Source organism: Pelodiscus sinensis, chromosome 16 (assembly GCF_049634645.1).
Source record: "Pelodiscus sinensis isolate JC-2024 chromosome 16, ASM4963464v1, whole genome shotgun sequence".
Taxonomy (NCBI): Eukaryota; Metazoa; Chordata; order Testudines; family Trionychidae; genus Pelodiscus; species Pelodiscus sinensis.
Genome location: NC_134726.1, coordinates 30,674,253 through 30,698,946, shown reverse-complemented (window position 1 = coordinate 30,698,946; position 24,694 = coordinate 30,674,253). Strand labels below are relative to the sequence as shown.

At 44.7% G+C, this 24,694-nt stretch overlaps 1 protein-coding gene across 3 annotated transcripts in view; it reads right to left on the bottom strand.

Moving 5' to 3' along the window:
* Positions 1-24,694, bottom strand: part of FOXK1 (forkhead box K1) — a 79,951-nt gene that overhangs the window by 37,220 nt on the left and 18,037 nt on the right. For 2 of the 3 annotated variants that reach the window (XM_075899642.1, XM_075899643.1), the window contains exon 2: positions 1,143-1,340. In XM_075899642.1, the coding sequence (XP_075755757.1) occupies positions 1,143-1,340 (198 nt within the window). Of the gene's footprint in view, positions 1-1,142; positions 1,341-13,297; positions 13,624-24,694 lie in introns of those variants that run through there. The other variant, XM_075899644.1, reaches the window with a different exon arrangement.

Genomic DNA, 24,694 nt, shown 5'->3' with positions numbered 1-24,694 from the left:
AGGTCCTGGACTGGCACAAGCCGGGACTGCTGCAGCTCTTAGTGCATTTAAAATGAAGAGATGCAGCAGTCCCAGATCCGTGTGTGCCAGTCTTGTACAATCTCGGCTTGTGCTGAGTCCAGTAACCCCTGTCCGCGGGGGGTCCCAACTCTGGTAGCAGCCCCTGTCCATGGTGGCTGGGGCTGGCTTCACGGCAGCTTGCCCTGCTCCCCCCATGCTGCTGTCTCAGAGAGGCAGCAACACAGGGGGAGAGCTGGCAGCAACACAGAGACAGTGCCTGGGGGAAAACAGCTTTTAAGGCAGCTCTCCCCAGAACGGACTCCTGCCTCCCCCCCCCCGCCTCTGATACAGAGGCAGCAAAAGGAGGGGGCGAGTAGTCGACTACTTGCTTACATCTCTAAACTGCAGTTTAGTATGTAACTATAATATCTCCAAATTTTAACAATACATGTACTAAATTTTGTGCAAGTAAGGAAGCGTAGTATTTTGAGATCACACTTTGCCTCTTCACTATCAACTCTTGACTAAGAGGCAAGGAAAGAATTATTTGATTTTCTGATTAGCAAAGCTTCTGAACCTTTATTAATAACCTAATAATAGAAAAACACATTTATTAACACTCAAATCTCTGAAATCTATCAGTGGGCCAACTGTCCAACCAATATCCTTTCCTATCCTTTACCCTAGCTTCGGGGGACATGCTGGCTACAATTAAAAATATAACTTACGGAAATTAAAATAAAATTTGTAACAATAAATAATGCAATACAGCAGGCAAATGAATTTATATGCACATCTAGAGAGCACTTAATGGAGCAGATCATCCCTAGACCATCACAGATGTAGTTTCCCTCTATGCCCTTTTCTCATTCTTTAATATCTAGTTCTCCATGTATATTATACTAATGATTGGAGATCTGAAATCTCTATCTCCCACACTCCCAGGACTTTTCAGTTCAAATGAAAATGGCTTCCATGATCCGAAATATCGTGCTTCCGTGCTATTTTTAATTGGATATTTCATATATTATGTATTCTGGATAACCAATTCTAGGTTAGTGCCTGAGAATATAGATGGAATCTATAGTAACACGGAGAGAAGACCAGAATCTTTTCTGCACTCTATATAGCAGGAACCTTACCTGATAGTGCCAGTGGGGGAGGGCAAGGGGCTGACCAAACTCCGGAGATCCGGCTCCGGAATATGTATCTTCAGAGGGGATATCTGAGGGTAAAGCGGCCGAAGGGGAGGTGATGAAGCTTCCTCCTTCACTTCATCTTTATGATATAAAGATGTGAATTGGATCTTTATGACTGTGCTAGGGAATCGAAAAGTACACCTGCAAAAGGGTGAAAGAGAGGAAAAGATCAATGTACTGAGCATAAACCAACTGGAAGGAACATGCAAGTCCATGCAGAGAGGTATTCTTATTAATTCATTACTGCTACATGGATAAATATGGTTAAGTTTAGACCGCCCTACAGTACTTCCCTCCCAGAGTTCTAAAATCACCTTAACATTCACGAAGCCTCTAGCATTTCTCTGAGGCTAGGTATTATTATGCCCATTTACACATACATTAACTGAGTTTTGGAAATGTTAATGGTCTTTGCCTTTGGCCAAGCAGTGAATCAATGGCCAAGAAAGAACTTGTCCCAAAACGGCCAAATTCAAGGGGTCTGGCTCTAGCCACTATTCTAGTCCTTGGCATAACATTTGTATTTTACTGGCTTTGCAGCACAAAAAGTAAAAGGAAACCTTATTCAGCAAGGACTATATATGTTCATGGCAGTGTGGTGGCTCCCAATGTGTCTTTGAAGTAGAAAGGCATCCTTCTGCAGATGCCACTTTCTTGGGAGTGGGAAGGACCTCAAGTAGTCTATTCCCAACCTCCATTTTCATATCACCAAGACACCCAAGGTAACATGTTACAGGCACACACTGTTGGGTGTAGTTTGTTACAGTAACCATTTTCATCAGGTTACAAAAATGCCTAACCACAATCAATATGAAGTAGAAGAGCCATAAGAACCAAAGATTGAGCAATAAGCACTACAAGCTTTTACAGAGAGACCAGGATCACTGTTATATAATACATGAAAATTATAGTTCTGTCAGTAATATCTATTTGTACCACAGCAAAGTAGGCAAAATTTAAACTGCAAAAGACAGCACGCTGGCTAATGCGTTATCATTGATCAGTAACAGAAGAGCTTATTTAGTGAAAGATACTAACCCATGAAGTCCAAAGAAAGTGACTAACTGGGCTTACTGGATCCTGTTCTGGCTAACAAGACTGTTGGCAGCAGTGTTTGCTCATGGTTGGAAAATCTTAGAGGGGAGTGAGGTTTGGCTTGTGCACTGATATTGAGGTCACGTGCGCTGGTTGGGATGTGTGCCACAATGGCACCGAATTTATTAACACACACACGTTTCTGGCTGCCACAGCAGAAAACAATCCCCCTCCCCGCCATGCAGCATGTCCCGTTCTCAGCTGCCAGAGCAGACCCTGCACCCTCTCCATCATGTGGCATATCCTGTTCCTGGCTGCTGGAGCAGACAAACACAAACACACACCACCCTGCCATGTGGCAGGTCCCGTTCCCAGCTCCAGCCGCCAGAACAGCCTTCCCCCACCCCCGCCCCATGGCAGCCAGCCTTACCACCACTATCATGTGGCCGTGGCAGGTCCCAGCTTCCCACTCCAATGGCTCCCTTACCACACCATCTCAGCCAGCCCTGCCTGCTGGAGCAGCCACCTGCTGCGTGTGCGCTGCAGTGCAGCTCTCCAGAGGAGGCGGGCGGGGAAGAATTTTGTGCGCACAGCCGCGCATCTTAGCGGGAACTGTGGTTGGTAGCATTTTTTTATTTTCTCTAGGACACAATTTTGTCACAAAGTGCAGTACAGCCCTAGAGAAGCACTGAGAAATTTAGTGGGACGTAAACCATCTGGTATTTTCCATGTTTAAATGGAACTTTTTCATTTAGTGTTTTTAAGATACATCAGGCTGTAAATGTAAACCTTTCTACATTTCTAAGTAGGCTATTATATATAATCAGTATGAGTAATCCACAGAGCACTGCCTGACCATTTTTGCTTGCACAAGCACCAAGGAGGCATGACAAATACAGGGTAGCGGGCTTCAGAGTGGAAAAAGTCAGCAGAATATAATTATCCTGAGGTCTTGTCTGTAGTGAGACAATGAAAGAATCTCCCATCACTTCTCTAGCACCAATCTGGAGCAGCTTCACATGTGCTAGCAATGCCAGGAACTTTAAAATAGATTGGGAATTAGCATGTAATGTTAGTGTTATTAAATTCTACAGAATTAGAGGGTATGGTGGTACGAAACACCTGTGACTGATCTACACTATTGTTTCTACTATTGCTAGTGTGGATGGAAGGAAAACAATTTGCTGCTATAACTAAGAAGAAGATTTTCCTCATGAAGACACCGCTTGCTTTTTATCCAGGATGCTTTTTTAGGAAATCAGCAATAAGTAGTGCAGAGTCAGTTCTCAGGGATGTGAAGCTCCTGTTATTCCTCATTTCATCTCCCAAGTGAGTTTGCTCAGTATTCAGGAGCTTAGAAGCACAATGGTTCTGCTGAATATGGCAGAAACTTGTGTTGTATTGAATTCAGAGGCCCTGCCACCTGCACTCAGCAATGCATTAGACAGAAAATCAGCACTGGCAATTCAATCCAGCCATGTTTATTTAACCTTTCAAGACATGCTACCCTGCAGTTTTGCTAAGAGAGAGCAATTTGACACAACAGATGATTAGTACCAGACACCTTGCAGGGATGTAAGAGACAAACCCCAGCATGACCAACCCATAACAGGGCTGTTGAGAGAACACTCAGGGTTAAGCTTCTGCACGCTACATGGGTTTCCTCACAGAAAACAAGATATCAAAGTCAATGAGCACCACCAAGGCTTTAAACTAATAAATGCAATGCTTAGACATTTTTAAAACTCTTTATTAGAGATAGACTGACCTTTATTTCAATGGTATGGAATTCTCTATTATTATACCAGATGTCCAGTCTGTCCCCTCATGTGTGTCATGACTGAAGAAATATATGGCTACTACAGCTTTTAGTGGTTCCAAGCTGTTGCTGATCTTAATAAGTTTAATAGTACAAAACCCTCTGGCATTATTGTGCAAGACAGATGTATATTAGCAGCAGCTGTATATACTAGACCTTCTACTTCAGCCTCCTCCCAATGGGTATCAGTGTTCCAGCAGGACTTAATCCATTCCATTCTCATTTCTCCCTCAATGGCCCTTAGAATGAGGAACTTCACTCACCCTGCTCAGCTTCTCCACTGTTCAACACTGCTACTCTGTTAATAGTGTGTGTATATTAAGCACTCTTAGTTCTGTGAAAGACCCTTTGCCCTTCTAGTTTCCTTTTTACAATATTCCTTTGGTATGCCTTCTATTTTTTAGGCTTTCTAGAGAACATTGCTTCTACTGTTTTTGTATTTTAATGCTGCAGTTTCCCATAACAAATACATATGAGATACAGAGAGAGTATGAACCATTCCAATAAAGGTATGTTTAGATCAGGACCATTTAACACTGCTTTAGCTCTGTAGCCCCACATGCTGCAATCTGATTCCAGTTTGAGGGTGTGGCTAAGTCATGTGACTGAAAGGAAGAGTAAAAGGAGAAGACAGAAAATATGAGAAGTCTCTACCCATGTGGGGTTTGCAGGTGCCTGTGATTATGCTTTTGCAAAGGAAGACAGTAGGGCAGAAAACTTAGTATCAAATCAAGACTGTATATGTTTATTTATAAACTGTTAAAAAGTTTCAAATAAGTTACAGTATTTGATTCATACTGTACATGTTCAAGGACTCCCACCAACCAATTTTCTCTAATGTTTTCATTACCAAAAAAAAAAAAAGACCAGTTTGTGAAAGCACAGATTAGACACAACATAACTACTGACGATGGGCCAGCCTCTTCAGATGCCTTTGAAATTCCCAACTGATATAATTGCAGACCCACATTAGTGCTCCCTGGACAACAAAGTACACACCAAGGCAGGGGTGAGCAATAATTTTTGACGGGGGGCAACTCCGAGATTTTGGAAAGTGGTCAAGGGCTGCACTCTTCCAGGATAATAATGAAGGAATTCCGGCGTCTGAGATGGAGGTTGGGTGCAGGAGGGAGAATGGGGTCTGGGAGGGAGTTTGGGTGAAGGATGTAGTTGTGATCTAGGGCAGGGGACTGGGATGCAGGGTTTTCGGCTGTGACCTAGGGTAGCAGGGGATTGTGATCTGGGGCAAGATATTGGGGTACCAGATCTGGGAGGAGGTTTGGGTGCAGGAGGGGGCAGAGGGTTTTGGTATGGGGGGCAGATGGTTGGGGAAGAGAGGGGCTGAGATGCCAGAGCCAGGCTCTCATTAGGAAGTGCGCTTACAAGCAGAAGCCTGAGGCAGACTGTCTGCTGCAGGCAGCTCCGTGCTCCACATGGCTCTGCTCTGGGCATGAAGGGGAGGAGAAAGGGGAGGGGAAACAGGAATGGGAAGGAGGGAGAAAGCTTCCTACACTGACCTTGCTCCCAGCAAAAATTCTCAGCTCCTATTGGCCAAAAACTGAGAGACCAATGGGAGCTAAGAGATTTTGCTGGAGGTTGGGAACAGCATGAGTAGTCTTCCCCCTCCCTCCCCAACCCTCCCGAACAGAGAACAGCTGGCTTTTTAAAGCGTGAGCTGTTCTCGGCCTAAGGGTTCTGGCAAGCCGGCCGTCAGCCAGATCCAGTGGCTTGGACGGCTGGATCTGGCCTGTTGGCAGCCTCTTCCCACCCCTACACCAAGGCAACCTTCATGTGGTGAACCAACCATAGTGACCACAAGCATTTCATCTATGTAAGAGCTAAAAATAAAATGCTAGGAAACACTAGACTTCACATAAAACACTCACACCCCCAAAGCAAACTGTAGGGGAAATTATTTGAAACTAAAGAAACCACAATACAAAAATCCTTACCACTACATGATTCTAAATTGAACTGAGATACATTAGACAAAACTCATAGACTAGAAAGAAGATACTACAGCAGTGGTTCTCCAAGTGTGGTCCATGGGCTCAGGAGTTGCTCCCTTCCCCCAGTGGGGAGCATGTGCTGGTACTCCAGCCTCGTGACTCCTCCCTGCAAGGTTGGAGTGCCAGTGCCAGCTTCCTGCTGTGGGAGGGGAAGCCCTGAGCCTCACAGGCCAGATCCAGCTTTAGGAGAGGAGGAAGCGGCTCTGTGTGCTGCTCCCCATGGCTGGGGGAATGGCAGTGCAGGAAACCTCTTGCCTGGAAGCTTTCCCTGCTGCTCCCATTGGCTGGAATCCTGGACAATGGGAGCAGTGTCTGGAAGCAATGGGGGAGGGGGGGAGGCGCGCGGCTCACAGAGCCAGGTAAGTACCCCCTATCTTTCTCATGCCCAGGGTCCTACCTCCCATCCCCCTCTCTCACATCCTTCCCACACAGACTCCCATCCCCAGCTCATTTCTGCACCCTCTCTCCTGGACCCAGCCTGCTTTTGCGCCCATTTTGTCATCATGGGTAGCTGGCTAGTGGTCCACAGAAAGGTTTGCATTGAGTGGGCTGCGGGCCAAAACATTTGAGAATCACTGTACTACAGCCTTGGTTTCTTTCTTAAAGCACACTTAAAACATTCAAGACCCAACAGCCCCTGTTAAGCTCTGATGCATAATGGAAAAGGAAAGATGCATTATAGATTAAAAGGGACAGGAAAAAACATTTGAACATAAAGATTAATAGCATCATTAATAATTCAAGTTAAATCATCACAGTAAAGATGACGAAATGAAAACAACAGACTGATAGTGAAAGACGCTAGATAAAAAACAGTGTTTCAGTTTATAAGATAGTAGGGAATGTAGGAAAATACACAAAGCAAGAATAAAAAATGAAGAAAACGGTAAGTCTACTGTACATTACTCATCACCAGCGCGTCTGTGCCACCTTCGCTTATCTTGTCACAGCAAGTGATCCCATTCTACTGGGAAGATTCACAAACAAAAGAGTCTGTACACTAGCAGCATCTGCATTTCAGAGTGGCACCAGAGTCACCAGGTGTCTTTTTGACCAGAATGCCCGGTTGAAAAGGGACCGTGGTGGCTCCAGTCAGCACAGCTGACTGGACTGTTAGATGTAAGGTTGGCTCCCTGCCTACCTTGGCTCTGTATGATTCCCAGAAGCAGCAGCAGCAGCAGCAGCAGCAGGTCCCCCCTCTCGCCCCTATGCACAGGAGCAGGCAGTGGCTCCACTAACAAACACCAGATCTGTAGTTCCCATTGGCTGGAAATCGCAGCCAATGGAAGCTGCAAGGGCAGAGCCTACAGACGGGGTAGCACCTCCACTTAGCGGTCAAAGGGAGGACATGCCCCTGCTTCCGACAGCTACTAGAGATAAGTGCCGTCTGGAGCCTGCACTTGACCCCATTCTGCTCTTCAACCCTTTGCCCCATTCTTGATCCCCTTCCCACCCTCTGAACCCCTTGATCCCAGCCTGGAGCACCTTCCTTCACCCAAATCCCACATTCCCATCGCACACAATTCCTCAGTTTTTGCTGTGATTGGAAGTCTGGCAATGCCACTATAAAGTGTGATGGTAATAGAACCACTGACGTAACTAGTTGCATTGGTTTCATTACAAGCCTTCATATTGTCAGTCAAAGAGCAACCTTAACTCTGCCTCCGTAACTGTGCCTAACCTCAGAGCAAGAAGCATCAACCTTTCTACCCATATCCAGGGCTCGACAATTTATGTAATCTACTCGCTCGTGGCGAGAAGATTACATCCTGGAAGAGCCAGGTTCGGGCAATCTGCGCATGCGCAGAATGATCTGTGCATGTGCAGAACGCTGGACAGTGAGGCTGGCGAGCGGGGCTTGTCACGGCTCGGCAAGCCCTGCCCATATCAATCTACATAATCTGCTTCCTGGAATGTCTTCACTAGACTTATCTGTCAAGTTATTTCAAGTTACCTTGAGATACCAGACACACTTAACAGACTCGTGTGCATTGCTCCCCCACACTACCAATGTTTTGGCTCCAAGCAACCAGTGTTTTTCCTTTATTCACCCACAGGTTCTAACCCTAACATCTGTAGCCTAGGAGGATCATCTGGGGCAGCATTTACAAAGATAAAACACTACAGATAACTGGAAATCTATTAACTTGAGATAAAAATCTAGTGAACAGCTGGAAAATTTAGTCAGATCTATGAAAAACCAATTTCCCCCAAATTAGGAGACAGCAATGCATTCTCTGTTTCCATCATGTAAAGGAGCAATCTCAAAAGATGTCTCGATCAACCCAAAGGAACTACATAAAATGTAGGCATAGGTATTCCCAATGCCAACATAAGACCATCTAGGAACTGCAATTTTGGCTCAGGTATGAACCTTTCCCTTGAAGTGCTGCATCCAAATTGATGGGGAACCATTTTTGCAATGAGAATATTTCAGATTAACATTATTTGCAGAAACTGGACAGTAACAATAGTTTGGATCATTAGAAAGCATGCATTAGTTACTGTGCATGCTCAGTAGCTCATTTGATAACTGACGTCTATGATACAGACACACCTATGTAGCATTTTTGAAGAGCAATGAGAGTTCAGGTATGTGCTTCTATAGTACATAACCATTGTTTCCATGAAATAATCTCGTTCATAGTATTATTGCTCTACAAAGTCCCCCAGATCTCAGGAACAGCGATAACCCCTCACCAAAAAGAGTCAATTGCACACATCACTGTGAAAAATGAGTTCACAATGCTGTAGAGTCAGACCACCAGACATTATTAGCTGCTAAAAAACCCTATCAGGCCTATCTACCATGAAACTAGACATTCTGAATCAGTTCCACGGGTGTATTTGTTTATGTGTTCTAGTTATGCAATTAATATTAACAGATATAAGCAATCAGTGGGACTCGCAAGTATGATTGGCAGGATACCTACATGGGTCATTCAATATGGCATCTTGGGTAGGGCCATGTTAAGTTGCATCTTTCTCCTGAAATGATGTGGTATGGTATATCTTGCATGCCTGGATTATTTGAAGATGTGTCTTCTCTCTTTCACTAGAGCTGTTGTCAATTCCTTGCCTTTGGAGTGTTCTCACTTTTGCATAGCAAACAAGTGAAGTCAAGGTTAGAGAGTATAGAAATGGGAACTATTGTTGATTTAACTGTCATGCCAGTGAAAACTAGACTTCTTGGCTTTAGAAGTTTTGGACCTTGTTAACAAAGTTAGTCACTCATGAAGCTCTTTCAAGGAATGTTTCTTTGCAGGTTCAGACAGCACTTGATGCTGGAATTGGTCCCCATTAATATGCTCTGGATAGCAGACTGCAACAGTAACATGAAGGGCACCCTTCAGCATTTGCTAGCTCTTCAAAGAAATTTAAGTTACTGGCAGCACAAAATATAAATCCACCAGTGACAAAATCTGGGGGAAATGTATCCCCAGAATGAATGTACTTCATTTAATTCCATGCAGTGAAGAACTCCATTTGCAACTGAAGCATTCAGGCAGAGTATTCTGTTGCAGCCAGTAGAGAAGCCAACACAGTGCAGAAGATGCACAAGGAATTTGTAACAGGATGTAGAATGTACTGTTATAGCAACAGCCAGTTGTAGTGGTAAATTACTCATATGCTGCACAGTAGTGATGTATGCATGGGCAACCTCTTTCACTCAAGCACTGTTCCATGATGCTTTGCAATGAAATGGCAGCTTCACGGTCTTCTTGCTTATTGTCAGACTTGCCGGTGCTGAAGTCACTGTAACCACCAGATGCACCACTTTGAATAGTAGCACAGTTCATGCAGTATTTTTTCAGGTTTGTCATCAGCTATGAATCCCTGAAACTCCTACATATTGCAGACAAATGCTTCCTGTAAAAATTTAGCAGCTGCAAACTGTCTTCATATTCCTGTTGACGTTAGTGCTTTCTTCCACTTTTGATAGCACAATTTCTTTTGCAGCTTTTAGGGATATGCAGTCCTGTGATTAATTTCTGCAGATAGGATTGCTAAAAAACTATATCCATATCCTACACGTCATCTTCAATAAATGCTTTAAGAGCTTTTCTGCTAAGCATTTGTTCCTCTTCAAGCCCATTCAAAAGCACATATTTCTCTGTACATAGCCTCGACATAAACTATCACCAACACTTTCCCATCCATTAGAGCTTATGCAAGACAATTTATGAACTTCTGCCAAGTCTCACAATTTGCAGTAATAAAATTAGTATTTGTTTCTGTGGCCTTTACCTTTTCAACACAACACATCTACATTCTTGGTGTAGCACTCAATGTGATGTGATACACAACACCATATGCACAGTCATCTTTTGGGTTAATACACTAGGGATGAAAGAGAATAACTGGTTACCTGGTAAGCAGGCAGCTTATCAGTCTGCTTACGATCTAACTGGCCTGGCCAGCTGGACCCTGACTGTGGCTGCAGACTGGCAGCTGGAGCAACCCCTCCCCTCCTGACTGACTGACTCTCTCTCACACTCTCACCCATGGCAAAGCCAAACGAACACCTCCCCCCCCCACACACACACCCCGCAGCCATGGCAAAGCTGAACGAACACACCCACACCCACACATGCCCCTACACACACACCCCGCAGCCAGGGCAAGGCCGAGGTACGTGGTGGGGCTGGAGCAGTCCCCGCTACCCGCAGCCAAGACCAGAACAGCCCCTCTTCCTTGCCACAGAAGAGCCAAGGCCAGAGCACATGGCAGGGCTGGGACACCTTCCACCACCCCCAGCTAAGATGGGGCTGGGGCCGGAGCAACTCCTCGCTGCCTGTGGCATGGGGCTAGAGTAGCTCCACTTGGCTGCAGCAGGCCCAGAGCTGGAGCAGCCCCCGTCACCCACAGCCAGGGTGGGAGCAGCCTCCCCCCCCAACCCACAACCATGGCAGGGCTGAGGCTGGAGCAGCCCCCCAACCTGGCCACAGAACATCGTGCTGCAGGTGAGGCGGTTGCTCCCGGGTTAACCGTTTAAATGTTAATTAATATCCTACAATACACCTACTTCACTGTCCATGCAACAGTTCTCACTAACAATGACAGCTTCATACACAGTACGCTAACATCTTTATGGCTGACTTAGAAAAAGGTTTCCTCGGATCCCGTTCCCTTTTATCCCTTCTCTACTTACGCTACATCAATGACATCTTTATGATCTGGACCTATGGCCAAGAAACACTGGATGCATTCAACAGAGACTAACAACCTATACCCCACCATCAGTCTCAGCCTGGACCATTCTACATGAGAGATTCATTTCCTGGACACCACAGTACAAATCACCAATGGTAAATTAGACCTCTCTACAGAAAACCCACTGACTCCTATAGTTACCTACATGCCTCCAGTTCCCATCCAGGACACAACATATGATCCATCGTCTATAGCCAAGCCCTTAGATACAATCGTATCTGCTCTAATCCCACTGACAGAGACCAGAAACTTCAGGATCTCTACCAAGCATTTATAAACCTCAATTATCCACCCGGAGAAATAAATAAAAAAACTGAAAGAGCCAGATGAATACCCAGAAACCATCTACTTCAAGGCAGACCCAAGAAAACCAACAATAGAACACCACTTGTCATCACCTATAGCCCCCAACTGAAACCCGTCCAACGCATTATCAATAAACTACAAGCTATACTAGAACAGGATACTATCCTCCGAGAGGCTCTGGGAGACAGACCCATAGTCTCCTATAGACAATCACTTAGCCTCAGGATGATTCTTACCAACAACCACAAGACATACCACACTAATATCAACACTGGAACTTTCCCTTGCAACAAACCCCGGTGCCAGCTTTGTCCACATATTTACTCTGCTGACACCATTATTGGACCTAACCATGCCAGTTACAAGATCAAGAACACATATTCCTGTTCGTCCAGAAATATAATTTTTGCCATCATGTGCCTAAGTGTCCGTCTGCTATGGATATTGGACAAACTTCTCAGACTCTTTGCCAAAGAATCAGTGCACATAAAACAGATATCAGGCTCTCTCAAAGAGAGAGAATGGTTTCTTGCCATTTTAACCAGAATGACCATTCTCTCAATGACCTTAAAATATGCATATTGCTTCAACGAGATTTTAACTCCAAACTTCAAAGAGAAGCCTCAGATAGCTTTCCCAATTATCACCCCAATGTCATTACATCACAGACACTAACCTTCCCCCCTCACCCCTCCTCTGTTCTTAAATCTGATTTGTCAATTTTACGTGTGTTCCCTTTTTTTTTTTGATTGTATCACTTTGGTATATATGGTCGTGCCAATTTTCTTCCACATATTGATCTGAGGAAGTGGGTCTGGCCCACGAAAGCTCATCACCTAATAAACCATCTTGTTAGTCTTTAAAGTGCTGCATAGTCCTGTCTTTTGTTTCAGCTTCATACATTTCTCACGTATTAAAACAGCACTTAATGAACACACTCGGGCTTCCAGAATATAACAGAAAAGGGTGTCCTGAAAAGGCATGCCACAGAATCTAATACAAGATATGTCTTGCCTTCAGCTGGCATGTATCCCAGCATCTTCAATTTTTTCCTGATGCCCATTTTACTTCTCTAACCCTGCCAAATTCAGTTTATGGGTGCACTTCTTATACCATATTTAGTGCCACTAAGTGTTGCATTTAACGAGGTCCTCTGCTGTGGTATTCTCCAAAGATTCAGCTATTGATCAATATTCTGTCTCCCTTCTGACGCCTACAAATCATCAAGATCAAAGTAAAAACAAGAATCTTGTAATAAGGTATTTATGGATTGTAAGTAGTTATGTTATGTAATTATGTGCGTAACATTTGCAGAAGGATTTCAGAAATTCCTGGCAGAATGTTGGCATTTTAACCACTGCCTTATTATCTCTCTTTTGGCATAATGAACAAAGCTGATAATCAATACCAGTGGAACCACTTTTTTTGCCTTTGATGACAATCCAATTTAAAGAACTCCTTACATTTATATTAAATCTGTTACATTAAAAAAATTAATCAGGTATCATGTTTCGAGCATTAACTCATGATAAACATTGTACTGTCAGTTGAGCACTACTATTTAAATCTGTGATAACTGCATGTTTGATAACATGCCTGTCTTAGGTTTAACACTAAAAAGTTGATTTTTAAATATTTTCTCAAAGGAGTGTTCTAGGTTTGTCATGACAGGTTCTGTTTGTAGGAGAAAGGCTTTTGAAGGATATCCAACTCACCTCACTTCCAACAAAACTGTTATCCACAATTCCACCAATGAAAGTACCTGGAACTTGGAGGGAGGGAAGTAGTGGAGATGATGGAGAAGCAGCAAGTGCATCCGGCCATGTCACAGAGGGTAACAACACTGAAATTATGATACTATATTTTTTACCAAAATGATATCTACCTTGCCTTTCTATCACTCACTCACATGAGGGGAGCATGTGTAATTCCATGGGTAAGGAGTTACTACCACTCCTCCATACTCAGCATCAGAGAAACAGCCATAAGATGCCAGTCAGAAAATAATTTTGTTCTTAAGATCAAAATATTTTTATCAAATAAGTGTATAACCACTTCTGCAGCCCCTGAAGTTTCTCGCTTGTTTGACAAAAAAATTTATCTTAAATTTATTTTCTGATCGGCATTTTGTGGCTGTTTCTCTGGTGCTGAATATGGAGGAGTGGCAGTAAATTCCTTAGTTAGGGAGTCATGATGGTAGAGGAAGAGTCAGAATCACAGAGAACTGGCTTTTCTGGAAAATCCTTAGTACTCTCACCTAAAACAAGGACTGTCTAAGAGAGTCAAGTCCAGGAGGTAGAGGAAGGAAAAATCTAACACAACATGAGCAGTTTTCCCACCCAGTGGAAGTAAATGGGTCTCCCAGTGCCAAATGGCAAACAGCCTGACATATCAGCCCATGCTATTGGAGAACTAGAGAACCTGCATCTCTCAGAAAACATGCAAGACAGAGGAACGCGTCTGAAAACTGTATGACCCCACTCTACTGGTGCCAGCAAGCCTTGGTATATTCATAGTTGGCAAACAATTTTGTTCTTAATGCCAGACTATATAGGAACTATATATGTCAGTTGCCTGCAAAAAGCTTGATGAAACCAGCAACCATGTTTGTTATTCAGAAGTAGGGAATATACCATTTGAAACGATTAGCCACTATGAAGATTTAGTATCAGAACCTGCAGAGACCATTAGTAAATAAAATAAAAAAGATTAAACATAACCATCATTATGCTAATAAAAACTTCATTAAGAGATTTTTGTTATTATAATTATGACTGAACTTCTATGGAACACAAGTCTAGATGTAGCAAGAGTGGCATCAAGCCCCATTAACTGTCATTACAATGAACAGGATTTTATCAATCATGCTTCCCATGAAGACCATTTTATATGATGTGAATTGTCACACTTAACATTTCAGTAGCAGAAAGAGACATTTACCGACCCAGAGCAGACTTTAAATTACACTATACATGTTTTTCTTACTAGAAAAGGCTGATAGATAATATATTTCTCTTGCCTTCCCATGCCAGGAACTCAAGGAACTAAGCTTGATAATATTAAAAAGTGCTGTGACTAGACTAGCTGCATAAGATATGCCATAGCAAGCATCCTTGCACTATTACCTACAATGCCTCCTCTTTAGCAGCTTATGTCTGGATTAGCTGAACTCTCCGGGAAATTGCCACTCACTACTTTCACAGCCAACATTCCTATACTATTGGATTGAACAAGCTGCAAGAATTCTCATCTTAAGAATTTCCACCCATCCTCATCCCGGAGGAGTAAATGAATAAAAATCTTATGGCCTTTGTTATACATGAGGTCAGAATACATGTACCTCAAACCCAAATACTTTTGTCCCAACTCCTTCTCCGAAGCCTCACCTTGCTCACTCCATCTCCCTCCTGCCTCCATCCTCACTCATTCTTCATCATGCTGAGGCAGGGAGGGTCATGATCTTGGTAAGAGGGGTACAGAATGTGGGAGGGGCTCCAGAATGAGCCTGGGGCAGGGGGTTGGGATGCAGGAGAGGGTGGGATTCTGTGCTGGGAGAGGGATTCAGGATGCAGGCTCCGGCCAGTCACTGCCTACCTCAGGTGGCTCCTGGCGCAGTGGGGCCAATGCAGGCTCACTTCTGCCCTGGCCCTGTGCCACTCCCAAAAGCAGCTGGGCATGTCCAGCAGCAGCCCGTGTGGGGAGGGGATGGGTAGGGCAGGTGACACCACATGCTGCCCCTCTGCCAGCAGACACCACCCCCATAGCTTCCATTGGCCACGGTTCCCCCTTTCTGGATTAATGGGAGCTGTGGGTTGGTGCCTACAGGCGGAGGGGCAGTGTGTGGTGTCACTCGCCCTACCCATCCTCTCCCCACATGGGTTGCTAATGGACATCAACTCACTAATCCAATTAATCACATTTAATGCTAAAAAGAAATAATTATGAAATGCACAGATCAGTCAAAAAACTAAAACAACACACTTTGAAAGAAGTGAAAGTAGTAACACCTGCACAAGTATGCATGGGGTCAGGAGGTGAGTGCGAAAGAGAGTGCATTTGTGGTAGTGACAGAGATACACACAGTGTATGAGAATGACAGATTCGCATTGCCCCGTTAAGTATGCTAAGCATGTTCAGTCATAGGAGCAGCTGCCAACAAGCTCCCTCCATCCTTGTCTTGCCTTCCCTCTTTGTGGAGATAGGGCACAAAGGTGGGGGAAGGTGGCACCACTCTCTTCTGCCTCGCCATGCACAGAAAACAGGAGGCTCCAGGGGAAAGTTCCAAGATGAAGGGCAGGAGCAGCATAGAAGTGGGTAGAGGGGCAGCTGAAGTGTTGGCACTTGATCGCTTCCTGGCCAAAGAATCACCTGTTAGAGGCCCCTGGATCTACCAATACATCCCAGTCTACTGGTTGGTAATGACTGGACTAGATCTAATGGTTCCTTCTGGTCTTAATCTCTACTAATACTTTCCAAACAGCAATACTCCACTTCCAAATGGAAATATCATCCTTCCCTTTCCATATGTGTAACATGAAATGCAAGCCATTCATTGTGGGAAAAGGGCCTTTCCTAATCTAGTTATTTCACCTATACAGACACCTAAGGACCTAAAATATCAAAAGCTCTAGAAATACAAAAACATAACATAACTCAATTTTTTAAATTAACATCAATTATTCCAATCCTGAATCCCCCCCCCACACACACACACACCACAAAAAACACAACACACAGGAGTGAAGGAGAAGAATGAAAATGGTTTCTACATTCTACCAAGTATTTCCCAATTGTCCTGTACCTATGGTAATCCTACCATAGCAACCAGCAGTTCATATTTACTAGGAGTGCAAGTAGGTTTTTACGTAGTCTCAAATGGGATGTGCAAACCCTACATGCTGCAACACAAGTGTCTAATGTGCTTCAAGCTGCCAAAGTTTATTCCATGATACTATCTGAGGGAAGGATGCAAACTAAGTGGGCTCAACCAATATAAGATATTTCCAGTTTCCAAAGGGAAAATTAAAACAAGTGCCATTTCTCATTTTCACACACAAAACTTTTATAATGCCCCTGGATTGGGATATAGCTGAGTAAATAAGGCAGGAGAAGACAAGAGCCGTCTGTGTGTGCGCACACACACACACGTATGTACTAAGGATGTTAAGGACTAGTCTGATAAGCATTTGCTTGTTGGATAGTTTTTTTACTAGTCAATTCCCCACCCCCTTGCTGCCTCTATAATATAGAGGCAGCAAAGTGAGGGGAAAAGGGTACTTCAAAGGGACAGCACCACACAGCTGAGCCAGGGAGCCCCCAGTTGACCTCAGGCTCAGCTGAAATGTTATGGGGAGCCCAGGATCAGCTGCGGAGTCTCCAGCTGACCCCGGTTCCATGGGGCATTTTAAAGAGGAAGTGCCGCACAGCTGAGCCACGGATCAGCTGTGCGGCAGCTGCCCCTTTGAAACGCTGCCTTAGGGTTTCAAAGCAGCAACACCGCACAGCTGATCCCCAGCTCAGCTGTGTGGCATTGCTGCTTTGAAGAGACAGCGGGGAAAGGGGGGGATAATCAATGAGTTGACTAGTCAAACTATCCAGCAAGCAAATGCTTATCAGATAGTCGACTAGTCCTTAACACCCTTAGTGTACACACACACACACAAAATGGCTGTCTTCTCTTGCCTTATTTACTCAGCAATATCCCAATCCATGTGACATCACACATTACCGAATTAGTGAAGGGTGATATCCCAAACACTAGACATCACAAAAGGAGTCAGCAAGACAGATTAGAACTGAACAAACAGTCTATGTATACTACCTTGGTATAATCAGCAAGTCTGAGAAAAATACTAAAAACCTAACATCACAGAATAGCAAAATGCTGCAATATATATTCTTGCATAGTTTTAGAGAGCTCTTTGAACACTTGTCCCTTTTCAGTGTTGAAAAAATAGTTTCTAAGGAAAGTTTACAGAAATGATGCCATGCACTTGAAATCTGTTATTTCATTCTCTATAGAGATTCTTTTTGACTGCCTAGAAGACAAATTTTAATTAAAATTAAACCACACACATCAAATTGATAAAATAGGAAAGCAACATGCAAAAATAAAATAGAAAAGCAACATTGTTCCTATCAAGAAAAAATACTGATTAACTTCTCAAATAAAATGTGTTAGGCAGTTTTTTCCCCTCTACTAAATTCTCCTAAATGAAATCAAGTGTTGTGCCTTATTCTGCCTTTTAATAACTTTTGATGGTTTCTTCAGTGCTGTGTCGGGTTTGTCATTCCCAAATTCCTAGGGGTGTCAGATTCATTTCTATTTTCTCATTTTCTTTACCAGTCCTATTTACTATACTGAATTGCTGAAAACTGAGAAGAGCTAAAAATCAGCATAGCTCTCCTTTCTAAATAAAGGCCATAGGTCATGAAAATACATAAATCTTTGAAATAGCTAAAGTGCATTTCATAGAAAGGTGAGAGAATTTCCACAGATTGAACCTAGCAATTGGTTTAACATGAACAATGAAACCAGCAGACAGCATATTCCCTATGGTCCAGACTCAGGTGCACCATGTAACTTTTAAGATGGCTTGGTTCAGTTTCCAAGGTACCAACGTTTTATTTTGTAAATTTATGAGACACAAGCAATTCAGCTCAATGGAATACTTGAAAATTGAATGAAAAAGCTCCCTTAGAGAAAAACTGTTTTCCAACTGTATTTCCAAATACAAGAGTGAGAGAGTTTGCAGCTCTGGGAATCCACCCAGATCAATTCTGACTAGGGATATGAATGGATTACTGGTAAGCATCACCCACTAGTTACGGTTAACCAGCAAGGGCTGCAGCGGCTGTGGGATGTTCCAGCGCACTACAGGCAGCGCTGCTCCAGTCTGACCAGAGCAGCTTGTGTTGCGGTGGAGGGCCACTCCATCCTACTCAATCCCATTTAACCAATTAACTGATTAAACAGAAGTTTACATCCCTAATTGATCCCTGTGAGCCAGGTAGCCAATATGTAACCTTAATTTGCATCATCATGTACAAGCAGTTAATGGGCACATAACTCACATTAAAATCTTAGTTATTTATAATCCTTCATAAACATTTTAAAACTCTAGAGCGACATAGTTAACAGGCGGACTGCGGGCCAAATCCAGACCACAATTTGCTTTTGAATAGATCCTGAAATCTTTTTATTTCATCATCATAGTTACTTTTTCTCTGGAGCCTGAACCTTCATGATAACTTGGCCAAATTTCCAGAGAAAAACAGAATCAACTACTGGTACCCCTGTTCTAGAACCAATTAAGACAAACCTACTTATAAATTAAACACACAACTGCATCCTTCAAGGAAGAAAAAAGTGTAAAACGTTTGCTGACTGTAACACAGCCATATGGTCTGACAGATGTTTCCAGATGGAATAAAACCATGGAAGATGATCCCCAAGACCAATGCACAGCATAATCACAGCTCTCAAAGAACTCTATTAGGAGACTAGTGGCTAAAACCACTGAGACACAGCACTTGTACTTTGGCCAATGACTCAATTAAAGTCCATTATTATACTACTCTTTAAAACATTCATGCCAATACAATTTGCCAGTTACTTGGTGCCCATCCATCAGCAGCGGGAAACAACAAGGGAGTGCTATAATTGTGCCTCAATAAGTCTCACATTTCAAAACACTGGAGTCAAGTTTCAAAATAGTCCATTCATTCCAAATGAGAAGGGCTGAACATAAGGCTCATTACTATCAGAGGATAGGCTTCTTTTACCTCTGAACATTGAGTGCAGCTGTTTCTTTAAACTGGGATGCAACCACTGAGAATATGGAATAGGTACAGAGTCACAAATACTAGAAAATCTAATGTAATTACACACATAATACAAGGTCCTAGATAGACTACCTAACAGATCTCACATCTCTTATTGGAGTCCTCCCAAACTCTTGTAGCTAGGAAAAGCAAGTGGGCCTTGCAGCATGCTCTGAAGGTCAATAAACTAGGACTATTTTGGACCAAGCCAGAGTGAGATCCAAAGTTGAAAAGACCACTGCAACTGACCCTTCTACAGGCAGTCCCCGGGTTACATGGATCCGACTTACATCGGATCCCTACTTACAAACGGGGTGAGGCAACCCCGCACTAGCTGCTTCCCCCCCAGCAGACCAGAGAGACGCGAAGCTAGCGCCCGCCCCCAGCAGACCAGGGAGACGCGGAGCGGCTTTTCTCAGCAGACACCTCAGCTTGAGAATAAAGGACTGAGGGAAGTGAGGTGTGGGAGAATAAAACTGAGCTCCAGAGAAATGTTTGGCTAGAGTTTCCCCTACAATATGTACCAGTTCCGACTTACATACAAATTCAACTTAAGAACAAACCTACAGTCCCTATCTTGTACGTAACCCGGGGACTGCCTGTATATTATATGAGTGTAGCCCCATCTTTGCACCACTGGTGATCTCAGCTGAGGGATGCAGCAGAGAAAGATCTTGCAGCCAAGCAGCCCCAGGAAGTTAGCAATGATTAGCTCCTTCCGATTATATTTTTCAAGTAGAATTCTGTGTGAGGCTCCACAGTTGTCATACAGATAGAAACACACTTTAAATAAACATTAAGTCTCTAGTCAGCTGGAAACAGAATAAAGAGGTGACCCTCCCATTCCCTTCCAACCCTACTCTGTGTCAATAAATCATAACCTAGCTGTTTGAGCAGTGTTTAATCATAAATGGATTTGATCAAGCTCAGGAATATAAACAGTGGTGGCTATCAATCAGTGCAAGTGGGAGAGGCACTGTACACTGGAACACGTATGTCTACATAGAAATAAGAGAGGTCAGCTAATTTGGGCTCATGGGGGCTCTGAAGCTAACAATGGCTGAGAGATATGCAGGCTCAGGATCCTCCCCCATCTCAGGGCCTCAAGCCTAAACATCTACACCACAATTTTATAGTCCTACAAGCTTGAATCAGTTGACCCAGGCCAGTCTTGGGTGTTAGATTACTCTGTAGATGTACCCAAATAGTCTGATACTGAGAGGCGCTCAGTAACTGCTACAGAATTGGGTCTTAAGCAATGAACAGAGTAAAGAAAGGGAAACCCATTAGGGATAGTGTGAGCGCCTGATGTGCATTTTTAAAAAAAGACATAACACCGATTAAAAGAGATTATAATTACAATAAGAAATATGTAGTGGTCCCAGGATATTAAAGGACAAGGTGGGAGAGATAAAGCCTTTTATTTCTGGGGTTTGCAAATGCTGGGTCACGGCTTGTAAGGGCAAGTTGCTAGTTGGCCGTGAGATGCTGGGTGCAGGCAACACAGGTGCAGGTAACTACAGCTCCCATTGGCTGTGGATCACTGTTCCCAGCCAATGGGAGCTGCGGGAAGCAGCGTCCTGGTCTGCACTGCTTCCCACAGCTCCCCTTGGCTGGGAACAGCAATGCACTGCCAACAGGAGCTGTGATTGCCTGCACCTGCAGACGTGCAGCTAAACAAAGCATCTCACAGCCCGCTAGCGACTTGCCCTTACAAGCCATGACCCAGAGTTTGAAAACCCTTGTTTTACTGGACCAACTTCTACTTGAAAACCGCTCTCACCTGATCATTGTAAGCTTGAAAGTTTGTCTCTCTCTCACCAACAGAAGTTAGACCATTGCCTCACCCACCTCAGAGACACAGCACTCAGGGGCTAGAAACAAAACAACTATGTAAGCCAGTGACAGACTAGGAGACTCCCCAGGATCAACCATTCGATCACAATTAGCAAACTCCCTACCTGTTCCCAGAAGTAGCCTGTGTGTTTGGAAGGGAGGGGGAGGGAAGATGTCCTGACACTGCTCCTGCATGCAGGCACTGCCCACTGCAGCTCCCATTGGCTAGGAATGGGGAACTGTGGTCAGTGGGAACAGAGGGGGTGGTACTAGCAGAGAGGGACAGCATGTGGAACTATGTGACCCCCTCCACTGCCAGAGTTACAGGGGCGTTGGCCCTTTCTGGGAGCAGCATGATGTTGGATCAGGCAGGGAGGCTGTTTTAGCCTTGCTGTTGGCGGTACAGCACACCAACACTCAGCCCCCTCCCACAGCCAGTACCGCATACCTCATCCTGCACTCCCAGCACTTACCCCAGTGCTGATCCCCCTCTCAGAGCCAGCACCCCAACACTGTGCCCTATACAAGAGCCTCCTCCTGCACCCAAACTTCCTTATAGAGCTTGCATCCATCATCACCTCTGACACCAAGCCCCCTGCCCCAGGCTCAGCCAACAGCTCCCTCCCAAACTGCAAACGCTGTGGCCCCAACTGAGAGCCTATTTCCCATCCTGAGCTCCAAACTACACCGTGAGTGAAGGAAGAGAAGTAGTAGGAATGGACAGAGGGGATGGAGTGAGTGGGGCACTTTTATGTTGACCTTAAATTCATGAAGTGATCTTGGGCATAAAAAAGCGTGGAGATCACTGGTGTTACCTATTTAACACTCATTTTTAAAAAGAATTCCAAATTATTTAGAAGATCCATTGAGATGTATAGAAATAAACTCAATGATTTGGTCCCACTGCCATTAGAGACACTGTTTATCCCGTCCTCTGTGGCTAATCAAGCTACAATTAACCTATCATTTTTGCTTACTTTCTGCATTATACTCAATGGAGCAAGTACAGAAAAAGAATGGTTGTCAAGTTACCCATTATAAGTGGAGCTCACCTTGCGTGCACGGTGTGAATGCATATTTGGATGACATTTTGCAAGAATGTAAATATGTAAAATTGTGAGCTGGACTGGATACCTGTTTGGACTCAGCAATAGTAGAAGGACCCTCTAAGATGCACAGTGACATACAGTTCAGGTTAATTTTGATTGAAATAGGTTCAGTGATTATAGCTATTTAGTGTTTTATGTGGAATTAGGGGGTTACATCCCCTACTTGCTACACTTGCCAACCCCACCCCCCGGGGGGTAGGTGTCTGGCCATGGGGGAGGGTGCAGGAGCAGGAGCAGACTGGAGATAGGTGCCTGGTCAGGAGAGAGGGGGGCAAAAATGGGCTGGGTGTGCAGGGTCTCAGCAGCAGCGGTGAGGGGGTGGGGAGCGGGCTCCGATTGCAGAGGGTACGAGGCGCAGCCCGGGGGAGAAGTGGAGGGTCAGACTTGGATAGCAGAGGGGACCCAGCCCCAGAAGCTCCTCCCTGGCAGTGTCGGCCCCTGGGGAGCAAAGCTGGAGCAGCCCATGACTGGAGGGGACGGCGCAAAGGCTGGCACAGCTGAAGGTGGAGGCGGCAACATGTGGACACTGATGACATCATTCTGTCGCCCCGTAGGAACAATTTTTTCCAATATATTCATATATAAAGAGGTAAGTTGGTGGACTTAAAGGAAACACCCATGAATTGGCACTCTTGCTGGAGGTGAGTGTAGCAGCACAGACTTTATAGTAGGAGTAGGCAATAACTTTTGCAGGGGGGTCCACTTCATTAATTTTGGCAGTGGTTGTGGGACATCTTCCAAAGGGGTGGGGCCCTGAGTGCAAGGGGTGGGGGGCTCAGGCAGAAAGGAGCTGTTCCCTCTAGGTGCAGCCAGCTCCAGGGGAGGGGAGAAGGGAGCAGTGCCAGCAAGAGAGACTTTGTGCACTCCCCCCGTCTCAAGGTCAATCAGGACATGGGAGCAGGGGATCATGTGAAATCTCTCACTCCCACCCTGCCAGGGGCACGCAACACCTAGAGGGAACCACCAGCTGTTCAAAACAGCTAGCGTTTCCCTGTAGGAGCCGCACACCCCTGGCAGGAGGAGGAGACTTTGCATGCTTCCCCGTTCCCAGGTCTCAATTGGTGTGGGTGCAGAGGAGCAGCAGAGCGGTCATGGGCTGAATCAAATAGCTTGGAGGGCCGGATTCAGCCCACAGACCCTATCTTGCCCGCCCCTGGTTTATAGGCTGAGTGGTGTCTTGCCTCAAGCTAAGCAGAGCAACATTAGTGGGGCCATGTAGTTGAGCTACGAACTTGACTGGGGACATAGAACTTCATTTTGTATGGCTATCAATTGGGCACCTTTAATAAAAATAATTATTAGTGTTTATCTTTAAACTGATTACTTTCAGAAACATCAAACTTGCATGTAAAAATACCTGGTAACATCCCTTCAAATCGGTGGTTCTCAAACTGCAGTCCTCAGACCACTTGCACTCAGTCCCCCTCCTCTCCCTGCCTTCTCTGCAGCAGGGAGCCCACGCTGGCACACCAGCCCCCCCCCCCCCCAACACACACACCCTTGCAAGATGGGAGTGCCAGTGCCGACTTTCCATTTGTGGAGAGGGGGTGAGAAGAGAGAAAGCTTGCGAGGGTAGTAAGCAGCTTTCTCTACTGCTCCCATTGGCCAGAATCGCGCCCAATAGCAGCAGCGGGAGGCAGAGGGCGCAAAGTCAGGTGAGCATCCCATATCCCCAGAACCCGCATCCCATCCCTCCTCATGTACTCTCCCACCAAGACCCATGCCCCAGCCCACTCCTGCACTTTTCCTCCTGGCCAGATCCCCTACCCCCAGCCCTCTCCAGCACACTCCCCTCCCAGATCCCCCACCCACTCCTTCACCTTCCCTCCCAGAGCCTCCACATCCAGGTGCAGCTTCATTTTAGGCCACACCTCAAGCCTATGGGAAGCCCTGAACCGTGGTCCTCCCTGCACCTTCTCCCAAGGGGCTGGAGTACCAGGGGACTGAGATGTCTCAGTTGGAGGGGGAGGGGAGTCACATCCATGAGGGTTGGGGGATTATTTTTTGGGGGGGTTGCCTCACTTGTGTGCCCCCCATACTGATTTTTCGATGGATCAGTGGCCCCGACCCAAAAAAGATCCCCCACTCTTCCATAAAGAAAGACAATGTTGAAAACTTTCGTTTAGGACATAAATGAATATTTTGCTTTCTTTAGAACAAAGTTTCATAAACTAACATGATCAAATTAAAGTGCTTAATTTGTTCAATTATTTTTATTTTGGTTAGTAATATTTCACTTACCAATTATGGATGCCTCCTTATATTGTAACAATGTATTTAAGCTTTTCTGGTCCAGTAGCCTAATAACAATAATTTAGTATTTAAGGTATTTAGAGATAAGCG